Source organism: Octopus bimaculoides, chromosome 1 (assembly GCF_046866305.1).
Source record: "Octopus bimaculoides isolate indiv1 chromosome 1, ASM4686630v1, whole genome shotgun sequence".
Lineage (NCBI taxonomy): Eukaryota > Metazoa > Mollusca > Cephalopoda > Octopoda > Octopodidae > Octopus > Octopus bimaculoides.
In genome coordinates, this window is record NC_142928.1 from 55,279,179 (window position 1) to 55,301,946 (window position 22,768).

The 22,768-nt window shown below is 34.5% G+C and overlaps 1 protein-coding gene across 1 annotated transcript in view; it reads right to left on the bottom strand.

Moving 5' to 3' along the window:
* The window catches only part of LOC106869571 (orphan steroid hormone receptor 2), a gene marked incomplete at its 5' end in the record, with an annotated part of 102,497 nt that overhangs the window by 24,154 nt on the left and 55,575 nt on the right, over positions 1–22,768 (bottom strand). Inside the window, 2 exons of the mRNA XM_052966745.2 lie at positions 2,182–2,308; positions 10,604–10,752. Of these exons, the coding sequence (XP_052822705.2) occupies positions 2,182–2,308; positions 10,604–10,752 (276 nt within the window). The remainder of the gene's footprint in view (positions 1–2,181; positions 2,309–10,603; positions 10,753–22,768) is intronic.

Here is a 22,768-nt window from a genome sequence, read left to right on the forward strand (position 1 = left end):
TGACTGGATCCATCCTGATGGCTATAACCAAAACCTTCAAGAGGTTCATTTTCAGCTGTATTGCAACAGATATAGGCAAAGAATATTACTTACATATGAAGGATGCCAGACATTATCAACTACATGTTGTTTATCCACCACAACATGGATAAGAAGTATAAAGAAAGTCAAAAATACTTTTTGGTACCTTTTAAAAGAGTTTCTGTTAACTTTACATATTCAACCTGCACTAACAACAACACTCGTTCCAACCCTTCCTTCTTCATTCAGTCTTATCACTATCTGTGCACAGTTACTGAATGTGAATATTTTTCTGATCATTCCAATTCAATGAGGCAACCAATCTTGACAGTGGCGCTTAAACACTGCAACCCAGAACTAGCCTATCGTTGTCAACCTTATTGATCATTCCTCTCTGCAAGATTCTACTCCAGTCTATGGCGACTCGGTATGTCCTATCACCAAGAAGCGAAAAAAAATCTCTTTGACTGAAACAAAATACCAGCTAGTCAGCCAGCCTATTGTCTTCAGTCATTCTTCTTTCTCAGTAACCACCAGCATGATTTCCATAAAGCTAGATCTAATGGAAATAACTAATTGTCTCTTGCCCTTATGACTTTCAAACAGCATGTGGGATGAGGACTTCCTATGTTGCCCAACTATAGGCTCCATCTCATTTTCATCACTTGGATTGGAAATTTCCTGTCTGACCATGCTACTGCAGATTGTACTAACAGGGTTTCCTATCAATTTAGGTGTACTCTACAGTTTGGTTATGTCACCCTTGCTCTTCTGTACATTTATAATCTACTTGTTATTTCTAATCACACAATATTTTGCAGATGATGCTACCATCACTTACGTTTTCCTAATTTCCCACACAGAGACATCATTCCACACAACCTAGACATCTTATACCAGACGTTCATTGCCTTCCATGAACACAGACCATGAAAATATTATGTAAAGGAAACACAACATAGTCTCCTACAACACAAATACACAACCACTATACTGAAAATGGATATGCTATAAGAAACATGTCTGTTTTGAGTATCATAATATATGAAATACCTATTTAATGATATTTATATAGAATAACATATTTACTTAAATACAATGTATCTCAAATACAATGTATCTCAAAATACAATGTATCTCAAATACAACACTATTTTTTAAAATTAAAAATCAGTAATTTATTCTATCATATTTTTATCCTTTTTTTTTTACATTCAAATATAATGCTAACCACATCCCATTCTTGACACTGATATATTAAATTTCTCACATTATACAGGAGCAAATATGGTATTACCATTAATTGGTTTTGTAATGATTCAATCCATACCATAACATGAGAGCCTTTTTATCAACTGAAATATTATTCTGTCAATTAGATTCCTTTCTTAAGACAAATAACATATTTTCTATAAGGAACCATCAAATAAATTCTTTTATTACAAATGTCATGCAATAGATTAATATATTTACATCAGATTTCTTAAAAATTTAACCTGAAACTCATTTGAAAACAATTTAAACTCAGATTACTTGTACTCTAGCTAAAGAGATGTACTTTTGGGAATTTGAAAATCTAAAAAAATATAAATTATGTGTGTTTAATTTCTTTAGCAAAGCAGTATAACTCCAAATCGAAAACAGCTGTTCATATTTGAAAACTTGCTCATATATAATGTATCCCCACAACCATTAAAAGTATAATAAACAACTCACCAGCTAAATTAAGAAATTGTTATTTTGATATCTTACTCTAGAAGGATTCATGGTCTCAGCCATAGAGAAGTCATTTGGATGTTAAAGGAACATTATAACAGTAGGCAGTGAAATAGAGAGAGTAACAAATCAGAGTAGCCAATTAAATGTTTAAGTGTTTCATTTATACTTTTTCAGCCAAATATTCAAATTCCACAGCCTTTCATCCCAATACATCAATAAAATAAGAACAAATATTTCACTAGAGTTACTTCAGTTTAATCAAATATTTCTTAATCAAATAAAATATGCAATACAGTATAGCTGTGTCATTAATCCTATTGATATCAATCTGCCTAAGACCCTCCCTGGAGATTACATATATAGGCTACACATTACACAAATTCATGGAACAAGTGTAAGACACAAAAACAAATGAATTATAAAACCCAAATGAAATCTCACCTGTATTGTTAGATTTTTGAGAATTTTGAGTAAGAGTCGAACTTAAAACCATAGTACCATGATCAGTATGGATTAACCTCTCCTGGAGATTAGCAAGTAAATTCTCATTTGATTTACTTTCTTCATCCTGAAAAATAATAAAATCCTGAATAATAACATAGTACATCTTTGCATATTTTTCATAATGAGACTTATTCTAGAGTTTTAAACAATTATCAGTTACTATATATTACATACACATTAATATATAGACAAAAATATAGCATACACACAGTCATTCATTTTACACATGTTTTTCTATGGTAGCATTGGTTGAATAATTATATATTATAGAGGCATGGTTATAGAGCTAGATGCCTTTCTTATTGTTAACTTTTATTTGTTTTACAAATACAGAATTTTTCATTCAACTCTCCAAAAGCAGAGAGCTAGAAAAAGATTTGTTAAGGAATTGACAAGCAACCCCATTTGTAGCTCAGTGCTTGTTTCATGTGAAGTGCAGAATGTAAACATTCACAAGGAAAACACACAAACATGTATAGACACACACTACAGGCTTCTAAACAGTTTTCATCTATCAAATTCAATCACAAGGTTTTGGTCAACCCAGGGCTGCAGTAAACACTTGCCTACAGTGTCACACAGTGAGACTGAACCCAAAACAACCTGGCTGCAAAGTGAACTTCTTAACCACACAGCCACGTCTGTTTTAAATATCTAATATATATATAACTGTAAAGGCACAGGTGTGGCTGTGTAGTAAGAAGTTTGTTTCCCAACTACATGGTTCCGGGTTCAGTCAAACTGCCTGACACCAAGGGCAAGTGTCATCTACTATAGCCCCAGCCTGACCAAAGCCTTGTGAGTGGATTTAGCAGATGATACCTAAAAGAATGTATGAGTGTGTGAGTATGTTTGTCTCCTTTTCTTGACATTGCGTAATAGTTGTAAAATGTTTGTCAGTGTCATAAAAAAAGTATCATTTATTTCCAATATTCTGTGAAAACTTATCAGGCTTTGGGAAAATATTACCTGGCTCGGAGGAGTACAGATAAAAATAACAACAATATTTAAATTACTGATGAGGTGATATCATTGTATATCCCTAACGCATTATTTTCATCTGAGGTACACCACAATCGAATAACACAAGTACTTGAAGAAAACAAGTATATGGGCTAAAATTCCACCAATATGTGTCCACAAAGTTAAGTGCATGGAGCAAAATTAAAAAAACGATTGGTATATTTGCAATGCAGACTCTGGATATTGTCATATCCTTCATGCTTATACCAGAAAAAGCAAAGTACTTGTTGAAACATATGAACTGAGTTATGATGTATTTTGGAATTTCTCTTCGAAAGAAATTTCTCTACTTTGGATGAATCTTCTACCTTTGTTATGCTGGTTGAAAACATGAAGTCATCAACACTTATGATTCTCAGCATAACTGTGTGATAAGAAGTTTGCTTCCCAACCACATGGTTCCAGGTTCAGTCCCACTCAGTGACATCTTAGGCAAATATTTTCTACTATAACCCCGGGCTGAACAAAGCCTTGTGTGTGGATTTGGTAGATGGAAACTAAAAGAAGCCATTGTGTGTGTGTGTGTGTGTGTGTGTGTGTGTGTGTGACCTGCACTTAACAACTGGTGCTGGTTTGTTTATGTCCCTATAATTTAGCAGATTGGCAAAAGAAATTAGAGATACCACACTAAAGCAATGTTGCATAAATTATTCAATTTTAAAAAAGAAAATGCTGATCACCATATTCAAAGACAAAGGACAAATAAAAAATTTGTGTATAGGAGGAGAATGTAGATATTAGGGGTAAGCCCTGTATAAACAAGGACTATAAAGTATACCTAGGAGTAGGTAGAACAATTTGTTCAATTTCTCTCAATTATCAAGTGAAATAAAGCAGTAATTCAATTGTCATCTATATTCTTTAATAAGTGGAAATATTGCCAGCACTAGTGATTTTGAACTTACGTTGCCAATCTTTTATGTTTGACTTTACTAAAATAAACAACAATGTTAAGAGATCTAAATAGAAGCAATGAAAAAATTTCATAGGGAACTATTCTCCTGACAAAGGTTCCATCAAAATATTTTTCATGTGTGCATCACTGTTCTGTAAGCTGGGTGTTTGATCATCTATCATAATAGAATTTAAACAAATTGATTTATTCTAGAGTTCTTTTCAAATTACTCTACAAAAACATTGAAACTGAATGGAAAATATCCAACAAAATTGGTAAAAATGTATTTAGCCCCATTAGCAAATGAATGTTTTGATTCTCACCATATATAATCATTTTTTTTTTCAGATCTATAGACTTTGATTTCAGTAGGCAAGGCTCTGTGGTAAGAAGTCTGCTTCCCAACCACATGGTACCAGGTTCAGTTCCACTGAGGGACATCTCAGGCAAATATTTTCTATTATAACCTCGGGCTGAACAAAGCCTTGTGTGTGGATTTGGTAGATGGAAACTAATAGAAGCCAGTTGTGTGTGTGTTTGTGTGTGTCACCTGTACTTAACTGGTGTTGGTTTTGTTTATGTCCCTGTAACTTAGCAGACTGGCAAAAGAAACCAATAGAATAAGAACCAGACTTTAAAAAAAAAACAAGTACTAGGGTCAATTTGTTCAACTAAACCTTTCAAAGGTGGTGCCTCAGCATGGCCACAGTACAAAGACTGAAACAAGTAAAAGATATGTTCATTTCTCATACTTCTATTTCTGTGCATGTATGCATATGTGTATGTTGGGTCACTCCTAGTGTTGCTGATAACATGCAACCTAGTACAATCTGTCACATTGTTGGGTCATCAGTGACTAAACCACCCTCCCTACCAAGCTAGACTAAACACAATATACTAACACTATGATAATTTTTAAAAAAATGCCTAAAGGTTGTATGATGATTTGTAGATGGTGATATGAAATTAGAGACTTGGCTCATATCACACTGAAAATCTAAGAGCTTTCAAGGGTTACCCAAAGTTTAATTTGCCTCTGATTTGGCATTCATATAAGAAGGCATAGATGATTAAGAATCTTTTCAAAGACTAATATTTTTTCATCATGTTGTAGAAAGGTACAATGTCAAACATATTTCCAACAAAGTATTGCTTCTTTTAGACAATGCATCAAGCCACACCATGCACTTAAATGAGGTTTTTGATAATGTGAGAATAGAATATATCCTGAAGAATATAACTTCCTTGGTTCAGCCAATTGATCAAGGTGTTCTAGTTAAGTGCAAGGCATATAATCTGAGAAGAACATTCAAACAATTTATGAAAGCAGTTATTAAGAAAGATGAACCTACAGTAAGAGACTTCTGGAAGATGTTCAACATAATGAATGCTATGGAAAAACATAGTTGAGTTATAGGATGAGGTGAAACACCTCAGCTTTTGAAAGATGCTTGGAAAAATACATGGCCAGAATGTATCCATGACTTGAAAAGTTTTCTACAAGCAGAAAGATATTGCAACACTTGCAAATGATGTAAGGTCTTAAAGAAGTCATAGAGGATGAAGTAGTTGAATTGCTAGTATCCAATAGAGGAAGTTTATCTAACAAGGAGCTGATGCTGTTAGAACATGAGAAAGATGAGAATACAGAAATTCCATCAGCTCTGCTTAAACTGACAGCAAAGAATGTTGTTAAAGTGTTGGCACTTATAGGGGATGGTCTGCAAGCTTTTGTTGATAACAATCCTAATCATGAATGTAACATAAAAATTACATGAAGAATTTACAAAACACTTCATTCCTACAGTGAGCTGTAGAAAGAGATGATATACCATTAGCACCAAACAACTTAGAGTAAGTTCTTCACCGCTCAAGCAGATGATGATGATGATGATGATGATGATGAACTATAAGTTAAAAGATCATGTTTCTTACCCTCCCAATAACTCTCATTCCATCACAATCTTTCACACAGAAGTCAACATCTTCTGTAGTAAGAAAATATCCTATTACAGTATTATGATTCTTATTTATTCCTTAATGTATTTTTCTTCATATGCTTTTATGTACACAAACTGAACTGTGTAATTTTAGTTTCTTTTTTCCCCCTTTTTCTTTTTGGTACTGAAAATATCCATCAGAACATTATCACTTTATAACATAAAAGTCAATAGGAAAATTAATTTCACGTTAAAGAATTTCAGGTTACAAGTTTCTCAAGAACACATCACTCCTATAATGTGGGAGATTGCTGTACACACACACACACACACACACACACACATATCAATTCTTTGATTAACATACGACATAAGTGAGGCATCAAAGCATTACAATTTACTAATACATATATATATATGTGTGTGTATTTGTTGATATCTCAGGAGGGTGATTAAGTCAATAATAAGCACCAGGATTTCTTTATTTTTATTGGTCAATTAGTTAACCTTTTTAACCAATTAACTGTTTGATTGTTTGCTCAAGTTCTTGAGCAGTAGGACTGAACCTGAAACTATGTATTTGAAAGGCAAACTTCTTAACCACAATAGCCATGCCTTTTGCACCTAAGTTCTACCTATATAATGAGTTCAAACCTGTGCCACCTTAGTAAGAGTTAGGAATTCTAACCAATATCATCATCATCATCATCATCGTTTAACGTCCGCTTTCCATGCTAGCATGGGTTGAACGATTTGACTGAGGACTGGTGAAACCGGATGTTAACACCAGGCTCCAATCTAATTTGGCAGAGTTTCTACAGCTGGATGCCCTTCCTAACGCCAACCACTCAGAGAGTGTAGTGGGTGCTTTTACGTGTCACCCGCATGAAGGCCAGTCAGGCGGTACTGGCAACGGCCACGCTCGAAATGGTGTCTTTTATGTGCCACCCGCACAAGCCAGTCCAGGGGCACTGGCAACGATCTCGCTCGAAAATCCTACGAAGGCCAGTCAGGCGGTACTGGCAACGGCCACGCTCAAAATGGTGCATCTTATGTGCCACCCACACAAGAGCCAGTCCAGGGGCACTGGCAATGATCTCACTTGGCTTGCCGGGTCTTCTCATGCACAGTACATTTCCAAAGGTCTCGGTCAGTAGTCATTGCCTCGGTGAGGCCCAATGTTTGAAGGTCTTGCCTCACCACCTCAGCCCAGGTCTTCCTGGGCCTACCTCTTCCACGGGTTCCCTCAACTGTTAGGGTGTGGCACTTTTTCACGCAGCTATCCTCATTCATTCTCACCACATGTCCATACCAGCGCAATCGTCTCTCTTGCACACCACAACTGATGCTTCTTATGTTCAGCTTTTCTCTCAAGATACTTACACTCTGACGGGTATTCACATTGACATTACACATCCAGCTGAGCATACTGGCTTCATTCCTTGTGAGCTTACGCATGTCCTCAGCAGTCACAGCCCATGTTTCACTGCCATGTAGCATGGCTGTTCGTACACATGCATCATACAGTCTGCCTTTTACTCTGAGTGAGAGTCCCTTTGTCGCCAGCAGAGGTAAGAGCTCTCTAAACTTTGCCCAGGCTATTCTTATTCTAGCAGCTACACTTTCAGCGCACCCACCCCCACTACTAACTTGGTCACCCAGATAGCGGAAGCTATCGACTACCTCTAGTTTTTCTCCCTGGAATGAGATAGAAGTTGTTTCCTGTTTGTTTACAGTGTTTATTATATATACATATATAAAATTTTCAGGATCTGATGGAATCAAGATATTTAAATAACAAAGGCACCAAGGTAGAGTTGGGGATAGTGCACCTGTGCACTCACAGTGTACGAACACTACATACTTTACTGAAGTAAATACGGATTTGTCCTTCCGGTTATGCATACATTCACATGTATTGACCAAATATGCAATGTATACATAAAGTCACACAGGAGTATACTCCAGCACATATTCCACGATCCACTGTAGGCTCAAGATCCATCCTTTGACAACTTATCACATAAGTGGTTTACAATTAATATATATATAGTTTATATATTATTGGGAAAGCAGGAAGACAGACACCTACCTACACACACAAACACACATGCACTTAAATTCTTTTGCATCTCTGTTCTCAGTTCCCGAAATGTTCTTCATGAAATAAGTCTTTAGTGTCAAACAATGAATGAATAGAACTCTACTTCATATACTGAGTTTTTTGTCTCTCTAAAGTGAGCAATCAAAGCTAACTTATAATTGAACAGAGAATAATTCAGTATAAAGATTAAGTAATGGAATTTCTTATACTCTGAAAACTTGAAAATCCTCTGGCTAAAAAAATGCTAGACTACTAATCCTACAACCTTCAGGGCAAACCTGGACAACGGATATTAAACGATGATGATGTTATATTAGAATAATTGGATTTTAGTAAATTTTATTAAGATGTTAAATAATCAGTATTAGAAAAAGCATTTCTGGAACCATAACCTCCAAGTAAACCACAGAAGCATCAAGGTGTCACCCAACATATTTGCTGAAGTCACCAGCTACGATAATGAGGTTGCTGTCACTCATTGCTGAGGTAGTCTACAGAAGCATCTCATAGAAATGATCCTTTTGTTCTTCTGAGAGTTCTACCTGTGGGGCATATGCCAAGATAAATGTTGTTATTGTGTTGCTTGTAATTATCACATTCTGAAAACTAACATTATTCATCTATTTGAAATGAGTGAAAAAACACCAACCAAGAAGGGAAGATGATTGATAGCCTAGTAATATACAAATATAGGACGAAAATAAATGCCAAGGAAAACTAGGTTAATCTGTGTCAAAGTTTGGTGTTAATCACGAAAAAACCTTGAACAGGATAGTTTGAAAGCTCTCAAAAATAATTTGAGACTAACAAATCAATCTTTGAAAGAATAGTAGAGAAAAGATAGAGAATAATATAGGAAAGATATAGTAAAATGTGTTTTCCAGTCAATTCCCAATGCTATTATAGGTATCACAAGTTTTGAAAATTTAGATATTTGCATGCTGGAAAAAAGTTTGCTTTTTATATTTCTGATGTTATAACTGAATTCTCTTTCTGCAGCTAAACAAATAATTTGGAATTAGGAATGGAAATTGTGCTATGCTCCAAGGCACAATTCTCAGCAATTAGAACTTTTAAAGTTGCTTGGGAACATCGTTACATCTTTCACAGAGTAACTGACTTTTTATAAATATGATTGTTTTAAGATAGATCACCCTTTAACTTTTTTGATATGAACAAAGTACATGTGTGTGTGCGCTTGCATGCTTTTCAATCATCTACATTTTAATTTCTAAAACCTTAGCAAATTTGACAGTTTTTCAAAAACTTTTCCAAATTATATGATGAAAACTTTTGACACCAAAAGTAATTCAATGAAACTACAGATAAATGAAACTACAGATAAATGAAACAACAGTGAGGTGTGTGTGTGTGTGTGTGTGTGTGTGTAAGGGGGGATCAAATAGAATACTAAATTGTTGCCATTGAAAATTTCAGATAAAAAGGTACATGACATCCATGGGTTTGAAAGTAAATAGAAATGTGAGCTGTGTACATGACATGATGTTGTAACTAACTAGTATAATATAATCCTAATCTGACATTTTCAGCATCTCAGCTATCAACTTAATAAACCTGAAGCTTTTTCCCATTTAAGTTAAACTCTTCTCAAATACATTTGCCTCTTGCCTCACAGAGTGAGAGATTATCTTCAACTTCTACATCATGAGGCAGATATCCCTCACTTGGGAAAGACATCTGTTTATCTTTTAAATAACAATGCAGGCTTATTGGCTTAGTGAACATCAAAAACAATTTCCTAATGCAAGACAGAAAATACAGTGAGTTGGCTGAACAATGGTTAGAAGGTAATATGCCTTCTTATTGGAGAATTTGATGGAATCAGAGGCCTTGGACCAGCAGCAAAGGAGAGTAGAAATGTTGCTAGAAAATTATCAGAAACTGTCAAGAAAGCAAGCCATTACATCTGGCACATGAGGGAGGAAGAGCGGTGCAGCACGATCAAACATTGAGTATGATAGAAACACTTGGTCCAGAGTTGTAACATCTGACTCAACAAAGCTCATAATGTTGTGTGGGAGATTTGCGACCTATGTCAGCGGGCAGCTCTGGTGTCACACTGGAGGTGGTTTTGGTGGGGGCTACAAAGCTGTTTCACTGCCTGATGAGAAATCAAATCCTGCATTTGGAGATGGAGTACAGCAACACCATCAGTACACAAGTGTTTACCATAAATGCACAGTCACATTTGAAATATAAACATGACACTGACAGGGTTTTACCTATAAGACTTTCCTAAATATTAGTGTCAAAATGTTTACGACGAAGCAACAAATCAATGCTCATAATCTTTCATTGTTTGCCATAAAATATAAGTTTTAATGTATAAAGAGAAAAACATTTAAGAAAATAAGAAATATGGCAGAATGGCCCTACCTCTATTTCAGATATACGATTGGAAAAATTGGGAATTGCAGCAGCTGGACTGTTTAGATCTTTGCGAATATAGATTCTCTGAGTTGAAGTAGCCATAGCTGTAGGAGCTTTCTTCTCAGAATCAGGTGGCTTTCTTTCTTGCTGAACAGCTGAAAGTAGAAAATGAAATAATTTTTAAAACATTTAATAATAATAATGATGACGATGATGATGATGATGAAACTTTGTAGACCATAAAAAACACCCTTTGTTTCCTTCTGGTTTTCATTGAAAAATTATTTCTATAAGCTGCTACGTACTTACAAATGTGTATGGAGAAGATTATTTTGGGAGTACTTAAGTAATAGTATTTCAAAATAATCCAGTATTTGAATATATATTGCACTTTAAATAAAAGCGAGGGAAAATGTAAAAGAGGAAAAAATTTCAGAGAGTGAGACAATTCTAGGAAGAAAAGTTTGGGTGAAGTATAGATTGTGAAATCTTGAAAGTGAAACACAGTAACAGTGATAGGAAGAAGAAAGACAAGTGAAAAGATATGCAGTTGGCTAATTCAGAGGAGTATAGACCATTTTATTACCGATACAAGAAGTTGAGAGTATCTGTGAGCTAATGAAGAACATTAATGACTTGGCAATCAATCTGATAGCCTTTTGTATTTGTCCAAGGGCATCACTCTTCTCTATATGTAAGCAATACTTCAGTGTGGCTCTTAAACTTTATGAAATATTAGCATCTGATTGAAGCCAAAGTATTTATTGGCACAAAAGAGAAACCCAAGTCCCTGTAATGCAGTTTTGGCAATGTTATATATGTGGGAATTGCTCTGAAAGATCATCAAAGAATATGAATCCTAACATTTGACATGACTTTGCAGGTATTAGTTGTGTGTTGTTCATTACCAGAAAGGATGAGGTACAAGACTGCTTTCTTGATAAAGTATAGCCATTGTATATTTGTTCTGTTGAAAAGGATTTATCAAGTCATCCTCATTGCAGGCTGTTCTCAAAGTCTATGCTCATAAGTTCAATATCTGTCAAGTGTGAGGAGTCTAGATTGTGTATGAATGTTGCTGGTGTTCTCAAAGGTTAAGGAGGAATGAAAGTTAATGTCATCTTCATAGGAGAGTATGCAAGACGTTTTATTAGGTAGGTCTTTAATGTGCAACAGAAAAAGTGCAGGGGGGAGGAGGTAGTAAACCTTAGAGTACAATGATTCAGTTTGACATGAATCTTCATATCCAAAAATGAGAAATGGATGTAAATTATAAGCAGTCAACTTAGCTTGGAAGTTTTGAGGATAAGGTATTAGATGACCAATAATAAAAGATTGTAGCATTTGGCATATTTATATTTCAGCAGAAAGCAACAACAGATAATAATATAAAAATGCATTTAAAAAAGTGCAAGCAGCCATAAAGCCTGATATTTTCCATTTTTAATTTCAACCTGAAATAGATATCCTCCAATAGAATATACTCTAGAAAATTTGTACAAAGATTCTGGAACATATTCTCCACAACAAGATTATTAATGAGTCATATAGAACTGAGTTCCCAGCCCAGAGAGACAACAAAACACTTGTGGTGCATTTGAACTGAAACACGTGGAGCTAGTAGTCCAGTGGATAATCCACAATAAATTCTGACTACATTGTGATGAGAACCAAATTAAAATTGTAATGGAAATAATACTTTGTAACTAGTGTAACATCACCATCATTTTATATAAACACAGCCACATAAAGACAGAATATTGCAGAAGTATATAGAAACTTAATTTCTAATATTATAAAATGATGATGAAACAATCATGTCATTCATCTTTTCTTATAAAAAAAATAATTGAAAATCCATAACAAGACAGCTTGGATGTCCTGAAATGTTTGAATGAAAAACTATTTCCAATGTTTAAACATAATCAAATGAAATACTTCAACATTATGTATCACTTGGTGAAAAATGGATATTTGTATGACAGTAAATAAAACATTTTAAAAACAAACTCTGGCTAAAAATCAATTCCTGCTCTAAACTATGCGCTTCATTTATAGAATTTCCTTTCTTTTTGTCATTTCTTTAGAGGCAAACATTGCCAAGTAATAGATTTTATATGTCAATTAATTTAGTTGATTTATGGACGTAGTCATGGGATGCAGGCATTCTACCTGGTTGAAAACAGATACCACTTCTTTCCTTACAGATATATAGTTAACATCAAAATGGGCAATATATGACCTAATAATTCATTTAAACCAAATTTCTACAAGAATCTAACCTATATCAACAATGAAGAATTAAATTAAAGATCTTAAGCAAAGAAACAAATAGAAGTTATCAGACTCATAGTGCACTAATACGGACAAGAAACAGAACAGTGGCATTAAAGGGGTATCTACCTTTATATGTTTTGCAAGACAACATAAGTAAAAGATGATATTTTAAGGGCACATAATTTCCTGACATATACAATTCATAAACAATCTTAAGATGGAGACTGAAAATGAATATGGACAGAAATGTATTTTTACAATCCTCTGAGTGCAATCAGCTTATTAGTAATTTAATGTCTTTTATTCCATATGGACATGGCTTAAGTGGAGGGAAGGTATTTGAGGCAGAATTTTTACAGCTGAATGTTCTTCCTGTCACCAACCTTTACTTGTTTGTCAAGCAAGTGATTTTTGTATCCAGAAGAATTCAAAAGTACAGAGACAGAAGATAATTTATTGATATAAAAAGTTAACAAACATCACTGGTTGCACCCCAGCTATGAATTGTGATATCAAATTTTGTAAAAAATAGCCCAGTACAGATTGTAAACATTCATACATATATACACACGTGTGCGTGCACACACACACACACACACACACACACACACACACACACACACACACACACACACACACACACAATGTGTTTTTTTCAGGCTCCATCTACTAAATTCCCTCACAAGGCATTGATTGGTCTAGAGCTGTAGCAGAAGACTTGCCCAAGGTACAATGCAGTGGGATTGAACCCAAAGCCAAATAGTTGAGAAGTAAACTTCTTAACTACACAACTACATCTGTCTATATAGCCATAATAAAATACACTAGTTAAAACATAAGATAAAGCCACTTAGCAACAGCAAATAGTGGTAGCAGTATAACAACTAGAAGTGTAATAATATATGTTAAACATTGTAGCAGAGTATCAGTGTGCCATAGTAGTATTACAAAACTAAATTACTATTAGAATGAATTTACGCAGGTTATTATTATCATGACAGTACAACTAGTCAATACTGAGACAAAACAAAAGGACAATCTTAAACATATAAAAATAGTATTAAACTACTTCACTATCATTTTAATGATACTGCAGATCATAGATTCTCAAAGTGAGCACTACCACCCCCCACCATTGAGCCAGTCCAGGTGGGCGCTGGTGCCTAAGGGGGCGGTAGAGAAAAAGGAGGTATTGGGAGGAAGGCAGTGAATTGGGGGACACTATGAATTTATTATAATATTATTATAGTATTGTACACAAATTATATAATATTATATTAAATATCAAATGATTCATAGTATATATAAGTGAAATATAAAATATTTATTTATACATAAAAATAGCGGTAGGGGCACTGAGGGTATTATGTGGCCATGAGAGGGGCAGTGACCAAAAAAGTTTGAGAACCTCTGCTGCAGATAGATAACCATAATAGATACAATACTTTGTATTTTCTAAGTAGGAGATGAGTAACATTTTTCTTGCAGCAGGCCTCATGAGAATTTGCTAATCATAAATCATACCACAACACTAAAACAACCATTTAACAAACACTACATAATACAGAGCACACTATATATCACATCAAGTAAATCATGAAAGTAGAAAACAATGATCAAGAGAAAATATAAGTGAATGGGAAGGAAAGAAATAAAATTTCTGTTTGAATCGACAGAGTTGGGTCATCATGGTTACAAAATTGTAGTGAAAGTTTAGTATGCTTATTTTTAGACATTATATAAACATGACATTATGTGTGCCTTACAACAAGTCATAAATAATCATAATTTTCTCATGTTTGTTCTGTCATAGTTTGAGCTAGACTTTCTATGCCTATGAATTATTATAGTTGATGTGTTGCAACTCAATGTTTTTAATACTTTTGTGTTGTATATATCACCACATACTCCTTGTAACATCTACTTATGGACACAGCTGCTCTAATGGTTCCAGATATTCTACATACATACGTCATTCATTTATATCCTCATGAAATACAGACATTGTATGTTGCTTGAAAAAAAACTCTCGTCAAAACACATCAGTACACACTGGAAACAATATATTGTTCTCCAGTACAAACTTAATATACATTGTAGATTTAGGCAATCTATGCACAGACATCTTTTGTCGATGTAATTTTTTACCACAAATCTGATCTATTGGCTTGTATAGCATAACCAGCTTGGATACATAAGTCCCAAAGAATTGTAATTTTCAACTAATTTGGTAGGCTTATGTCCCCACCATTTTTACTTTGTATGGGAGTCCAGACTAATGGCTTATGATCCAGTGCAAATGCTGACCAAATCTATAATGGTGAGTAATATATTCATTTGAGGCTAATGTAGAACATCCAGAGATTAGGAGGTCAATTGTTTCTCTGGTTGTACCACAACAGTGGCAGGCAGAATCAGCACCATTATTATTATTAGTAGTAGTAGTAGTAGTAGTAGTATTAAAGCAGTGAGCTGGCAAAGTCATTAGTACATTGGATGGAATACTTAGCGGTAGTTCGCCCGTCACTACGTTCTGAGTTCAAATTCTGCCAAGGTCGACTTTGCCTTTCCTCCTTTCAGGGTTGATTAAATAAGTACCAGTTATGCACTGGGGTCAAAGTAATCGACTTAATCCCTTCCCCAAAATTTCAGGCCAGTAGAAAGGATTCTTATTTGTTTGTCTGCCGCTACGTTCTGAGTTCAAATTCCACCAAGGTTAACTTTGCCTTTCATTCTTTCGGGGTCAATAAACTAAGTAACATTTGAGTAGTGGGGTCGATGAAATTGACTATCCCCCTCCTCCAAATTTCAGGCTTTGTGCCTAAAACAGAAAGGATTATTTTTATTATGATTATTAAGGTGGCAAGCTGGCAGAATTGTTAGCATGCCAGTCAAAATGCTTAGTGATATTCCGTCTGCTGCCATGTTCTGAGTTCAAATTCCACCAAGGGCAACTTTGCCTTTCATTCTTTCAAGGTTGATAAACTAAGTACCAGTTGAGTACTGGGGTCGATGAAATCGACTATCCCCCTCCCCCAAATTTCAGGCTTTGTGCCTAAAACAAAAGGGATCATCATCATCATCATGATTATTACTATTATTATTATTATTATTATTATTAAGGTGGTGAGCTGACAGAATCATTAGCACACCGAGCAAAATGCTTAGCAGTATTCTGTCTGCCACTATGTCCTGAGTTCAAATTCCACTGAGATCAACTTTGCCTTTCATCCTTTTGGAGTCGATAAAATAAGTATCAACTGAACACTGGGGTCAATGTAATTGACTCATCCCCATTTCCCCAAGCTGTCCTTGTGGCAAAAAATTGAAATTATTATTATTATCATTAAAGTGGCGAGTTGCTAGGCAAAATGCTTAGCGGTATTTTGTCTGTTGCTATGTTCTGAGTTCATATTCCACCAAGGTCAACTTTACCTTTCATTCTTTCAGGGTCGATTAAATAAGTACCAGTTAAACACTGGGGTCGATGTAATTGACTTAATCCTTTCCCCAAAATTTGAAGCCTTGTGCTTCCAGTAGAAAGGATTATTATTGTTAAGGCAGTGAGCTGGCAGAATCATTAGCATGCTGGGCAAAATGCTTAGTGGTATTTCAGCTATCTTTACATTCATTCTAAGTTCAAATTTTGCCTTTTGGGATTGATAAAATTAAGATCAATTGAACACTGGGGTCAATGTAATTGACTTAATCACTCCCCTGAACTTGCTGGCCTTGTACCAAACTTTGAAACCATTATTATTATTATTATTATTATTATTATTATTATTATTATCATTATTATTATTATTATTATTATTATTATTAAGGTGGCAAGCTGGCAGAAGCATTACCACGCTGGGCAAAATGCTGAGTGGCATTTTGTCCATCTGCATGTTCTGAGTTCAAATTTCATCAAGGTTGACTTCACCTTTCCTCCTTTCAGGGTCAATAAAATAAGTACCAGTTGAGTACTGGAGTCGATGTAATCGACTTACCCCTCCCCCTAATTTCAGGCCTTGTGCCTATAGTAGAAAGGATTATCATTATTATCATCATGCTGGATTGACATCACATTTTATTAAGGGACAAGTATCAATAATGAACTGAAGCTTAATTAATTCAATCAGTTATAATCCTCCCTTATTATTTTGCAGATTATACTTTTTACCCAAAGCCAGACCTAGGAAGTATGAAATAATAATGATAAGAAGAAGAAAAACCAGTTTCATTCATAGCAATTTTGCCTGGAGTTATTTCAAAGCATTTTAAAACTAATCAAGATTTTCTCACATTCAAGTAGATGATGTAAAGGATGAAAGTTGCCTCCTGAGTGGGAGATAGAAAACAAAAGCTAGTGGAAACATTTCTCACCAAAAGGGTTTAAGAACACAAGAATCAATTTCTCAGAAAACCGAAAACTTAAGAGAAAAATATCTGAAAAATCATGTTTCAGATGACTATGCTTTGCTACTGAGGTCTCATAATACTGAAACATGCCCATAGTTATCCCCTTACCTGATAAAAAAAAAAACTGATTTTTCCACTATAAGCATGAAAATTCAACTCTCTAAGAGATTAATCCTTCATTTCTTAAAATCATTTCCTCTTTTCTTTAGGAATTTCTAACATTTGCTGTTAGGTTACTGTTTTCTCTCTCTAACTAAGAGACAAATTTTAATCCTTTTAGAAATTTTGTATATGTCATCCAGTACATCACTTCCTACCTGAATTATATAAAGTCAAGGCATTGATTCATTAGAATTACTCAACTTAGCTAACTTTATGGAGGTTTTTATCAAAGTTTCACAATTATTATAGGCCTTTCTATTACGAAATCTACTACAAAAATGCACACACATGGGTGTGTGATGTATGACAAACATAAATGCATTTATGTATTTGTGTGTGTGTGTGTGTGTGTGTGCACACATGTGCACACACACACACACACACAAAGAAAGAGGCAGACAGAAAAAAGTTTATGTTTTAGTAATTCTTAAAAGCCAATCTTCAGAAAAATATCTGAAAAAAAAATTAAGGACACACACACACACTTTTTGTTGAAAGATCAAAGCTCTCAAGGAACAGAATTTCTGATGCTTTTTTCCTTCCAGTTTCTTAAGTTCTTGATGCCCTTGGGAAAAGAACATACCTAATAATTTCCAATGTTGCTTTTCAAAACTCAATACCTCATGCTAACATGAGAAATACTTATTCTCTCTGCACTGCCTTTAGCTAATCCCATGACCTTTAAAATAAACAGTCTTTAAATCCTTCTCTACAAGGTTCAATCCCTTACTTTGTGATGTAACATAAAAAGAAATGAGAAATAGCAAAGGGTTTCCCTTGAATTTATGAAGTTCATTTTAGGTGATCTTGAATAAGAAGCAACAGAGCAAAAGGAAGAAATAAACTTTAATGAAAATAAAAGGTTGCCCTTTAAGTTTAATCTGAGGATTAACAACAGTGATTTGGAAGCTTAAAGAATTGTTTCAATATTTCAACTCACAACTTTGGCAGAATCTAAAAATATAAATAGTTTCTACTGTAGGACAAGAAACAGGAATAACACATTACAAAATAACTCAACAGTTCTCTGTTTCTCTCTTTCTCGAGATATTTCAATTATATTTACATTCACTTCCTTTTACTCTCTCCTTCATATTTCTATATGATAAACACATACACAAACACCTAGATATAAATGCAATAATATAGGCATTCAAACACACACACATGCAGATATAAATACTAACTTATATAGATAACGGATACAATGACAAACACACACTCACTCACAAAAATGTAAAGTAATTATAAACATAAGAACTTTTGCAATTTTAATGAAAATATCTTTTATATAAAGTGATGAATAGAATACTCAACTAAAGTGAAAACGGGGGGGGGGGATCAGGTTTAGAGCAGTAGTATAATATATAAATACAGCTTCAAAAAAAAGAGACACTTGCAAACATAATGAAATTACAAGAAATAAATACATATATTCTATATCTCCAGTGGACACAACTATGCTTCTAGCAGTCAGACATTCAAAGAAATCCACAGAGACATGATGCTATCATCAACAGAACTGCAAAGCATTAAGCAGAATTGATAATATATGATAATATATGGAAACAGCAAGATATGAATCGCAAAAACACTTGATTTGCTTTGTAACACACTTTATAACAATGCTTAATTCACTGAAATTAACCTTAAATGAGCTGCAATATATATTTATACCTAGAGATTATAAGTATAAATATACTGCGTTTATAATGAAAATATTTCTTTTGTTCAAAGTGATAAGCAGAGTGCTCAATAAAAGTGGAAAAAGTCAGGTACAGAACAATAATATAAGAATAGCTAAAATAAAGAGACACTTGAAATATTATCATGCTACATAATAGAATAAATGCTTGATATATTACTTGTTAAAGTTATCTCTACAAGTATTCTATAAAAATTATATATTCTATATTATTCCCGGGCACTACTGTGTTTTCAAACAAACATCATAAAAATATATGGACACGTGATGCCTTCATCAGTGAAACTGAAAGGAGAGTTGTATGAGAAGTTTAGGGTTTATATACACTGTGGTGTAACAATAGATGCAAAACTGACGGTTCCTAAACTGGTGATATATAGAAGCTTGCATGGGTCAGGAGGGATTTGTTGACGCAGATTTTCTATGACCTGTTGCACTTCCTGTCATCAATGCTCGCCTCTTTCCAAGCAAGGTAATATTTCCTCATGGCCAGGCATGTTTTTCACAGAAGACTGGAAGTGAACAACATCACTTGTATAACAGTTATGCTTGTCTATAACCATGTCAAGAAAGTACGCATAAATTCATACACACACACACATATGACAGGCTTCTTTTAGTTTCCATCTACAAAATGCTTTCTCAAGGACTTGGTTGGCCCTAGGCAACAAAAGACATTGCCCAAGGTACCATTAAGTAGGACTGAACTCAAGACTATATGGTTGAGAAGCAAGCTTCTTAACCACATAACCACATCTGCACCTATATACACATATACTTATATAAGTTAATAAAAATGACTCAAGAACTGAGAGCTTTGTAAATGGTAGATATATATGTAAGACTGAGGTATGGCTAAGTGCAGACATAGATATATAGTTTACAAGTCTGCTTCATAACCACATGGTTTTGGGATCAGTCCCACAGCATGGTACCCTGGGCAAATATCTTCTATACTCTGGGCTAACCAATGTCTTGTGAGTGAATTGGTTGCTAGTAACTATAGAAAGTTTGTCATATGAATATCTGTGTGTGCATGCGCTCACATGCATGTGTTCTCTCTTTCACTGATGTTAACATCTGCTGGCCACTTAATTTCCACAACTATGCACAGTTTCTCTACTCTATCCCAAATCATTATATCAGGTCTGTTGTGCTTACATTTTATTGAGGTCCTCACTGGGACATTCCACCAGTATTCCTTTTTATTATGAGTGGCTATGGCTTCTACCATATTGTGGGTTCATATTTCTTTGCCCTCAGAAATATCCTTCCAACGAATTTCATTATAGTGTCCTAGCCTAGCTACAATGTCATGTCTCATCGGTAGATAATACTGTGATCACATTTTCGGACAACTGCTTGTGATGTGGGTGATATCTTCAGTGTGAACTCCACAAAGTCTGCATCGGTTGTCACATTTTACTGCTTTTCCTGCATCTCTATTCCTTTTGTGCATCAGGTACTTGGTTGATATTTCTTGCACCTGGATTGCAAATGCATACCCTTCTAAGTAAGAGGTAGTATTCTGGCTATTTGTCCATGATAAACTGCTTTGATGATCGATGTACTATCATCACGGACCTTTCTAATAACATATCCATGCATAGCCTTCTGTTCATATAGGCTCATCCTTTCATTTGATGATACATTGCAGTAGGTTGCATGTGTGTGTGTGTGTGTGTATGTATGTATTATTGATATTAAGGTGGTGAGCTGGCAGAACCATTAGCACACTAGGCAAAATGGTTAGCAGCATTTCATCCATCTTTATCTTCTGAGTTCAAATTCTGTCAAGGTCAACTTTGTCTTTCATCCTTTCAGGGTTGATAAATTAAATACCAGTGAATGGATTGATGTAATCAACTAGTCCCCTCCCCCAAAATTTCAGGCCTTGTGCCTTTAGTAGAATGGATTATTATTATTATTATTATTACTAAAAGTGGTGAGTTAACAGTATCATTTGAGTGTCAGGCAAAATGCTTTGTGGCATTTGTTCTGGTTCTTTACAATCTGAATTCAAAATCCTACCAATAAAATAAAGTACCAGACATGTACTGTGGTTAATTTAACAGACTAACCTCCTCCTCATCCTCAAATTTATAGCTCTGTGTCTCTCTGAGAAATTGTCATTTTAAGAACGGAGGGTTGGCAGAAGTATTAGAGCATCAGACAAAATGCCTTGCAGCATTAGTTCTGGCTCTTTACAGTCCAAATTCAAATTCCACTAATGTCAACTTTGACTTTCATCTTTCTGACCTTGTTTCTATGTAAGAAACTATTATTTTTATTATTATCATGCTGAAAATGAAATTTATCTCTTACTTAGATATAAATTTAGGTATCTACAGTGGCAGCAGTTTGCAGGCAAATTGATTTGGTTCAATTTGACTGAGAGAAAGTTTTTAATTCAGAAGTAAAATAACTACAAAACCTTAGATGTTTACACAAAGACAAATGGGAAGTAATGGGAAATTGCTTCAATCAAAAATCAAAAATAGGTTTTCAAAAGTAGGTTTATAACTTGGCCCACTGAAAGAATAGCAAAAAAAAAAAAAAATGTAAAAATATGCTAAAGAATCGATATTTGACAACAGAAACAAGAACAGATTGATTTTATAAACAGAGCAAATTTCATCAGATATCTCAGTCCCATTATTATATCATCACTGCTTTTTAAACTAAAATATATCCATAAAAAGTGTATGACTGGAGAGGTAGGTGGCAGAAAGTAGTTGTAGAAGTGTTATATGTGGTTGTTGTAAATGTGGAAAGGTTAAAGCTTTAAGCTCTAAAACTAGTTCTGCATGTTTACTTTTTGCAAGGTATCTTGGGATCAACACTTAAAGAATTTCAAGAGATAGACATAATTTACAGAAAATTGATTAATTTTTAAAAGATATATAATGTTAAGATTTAACCATATATCTATTGAGTAATTTAGATCCAAAAGATCTAGGATATAGTTAGGTTTTATGTTTTTCTTTTTTCAGTGGAGGAGGGATTAGATATCTGATATAGATATGGATGTTTGTTTATGAGCCTAGATTAGATTGGAGAGGATATATAGCCATGTTATCTAAATATTGAAGTTAGATATACTTCATAGATACGTCTCAGTGTATCTAATTAATGTCTGTATTAATTTACCTTCCACCATGTATTTATAACTGAAAATATCATCATTAAACACACCATTGTGTTTAATATAAATTTCCTAAACTTTAACTCTATCCCAAATATAAAAGCCTCAAATATAAAAGCCTTGTTGAAAATGTAAATGCTCTACTGATACCATCAATGGTTGAAGGGAGAAGGAAATGGTAGAAATATACATTATATATCATGATCATCATCATTTTTAACATTCACTTTTCCATGCTTGCATGAGTCAGATGGAGTTTATTGAGACAGATTCTCTATGTTCAGATGCCCTTCCTGTTGCCAAGCCTTACCTTTTCCAAGCAAGGTAATGTTTCCTCAATACTACGATATTGGTTTTACTTGACTCAACAGGTCTTCTCAAGCTATCATATCGCCCAACGCATCGGGGGTACTCTTTACTGGGCCGGACATGCGTGGCTGCAATCTCACTTTAGTTGCCAGGTCTTCTCAACCAC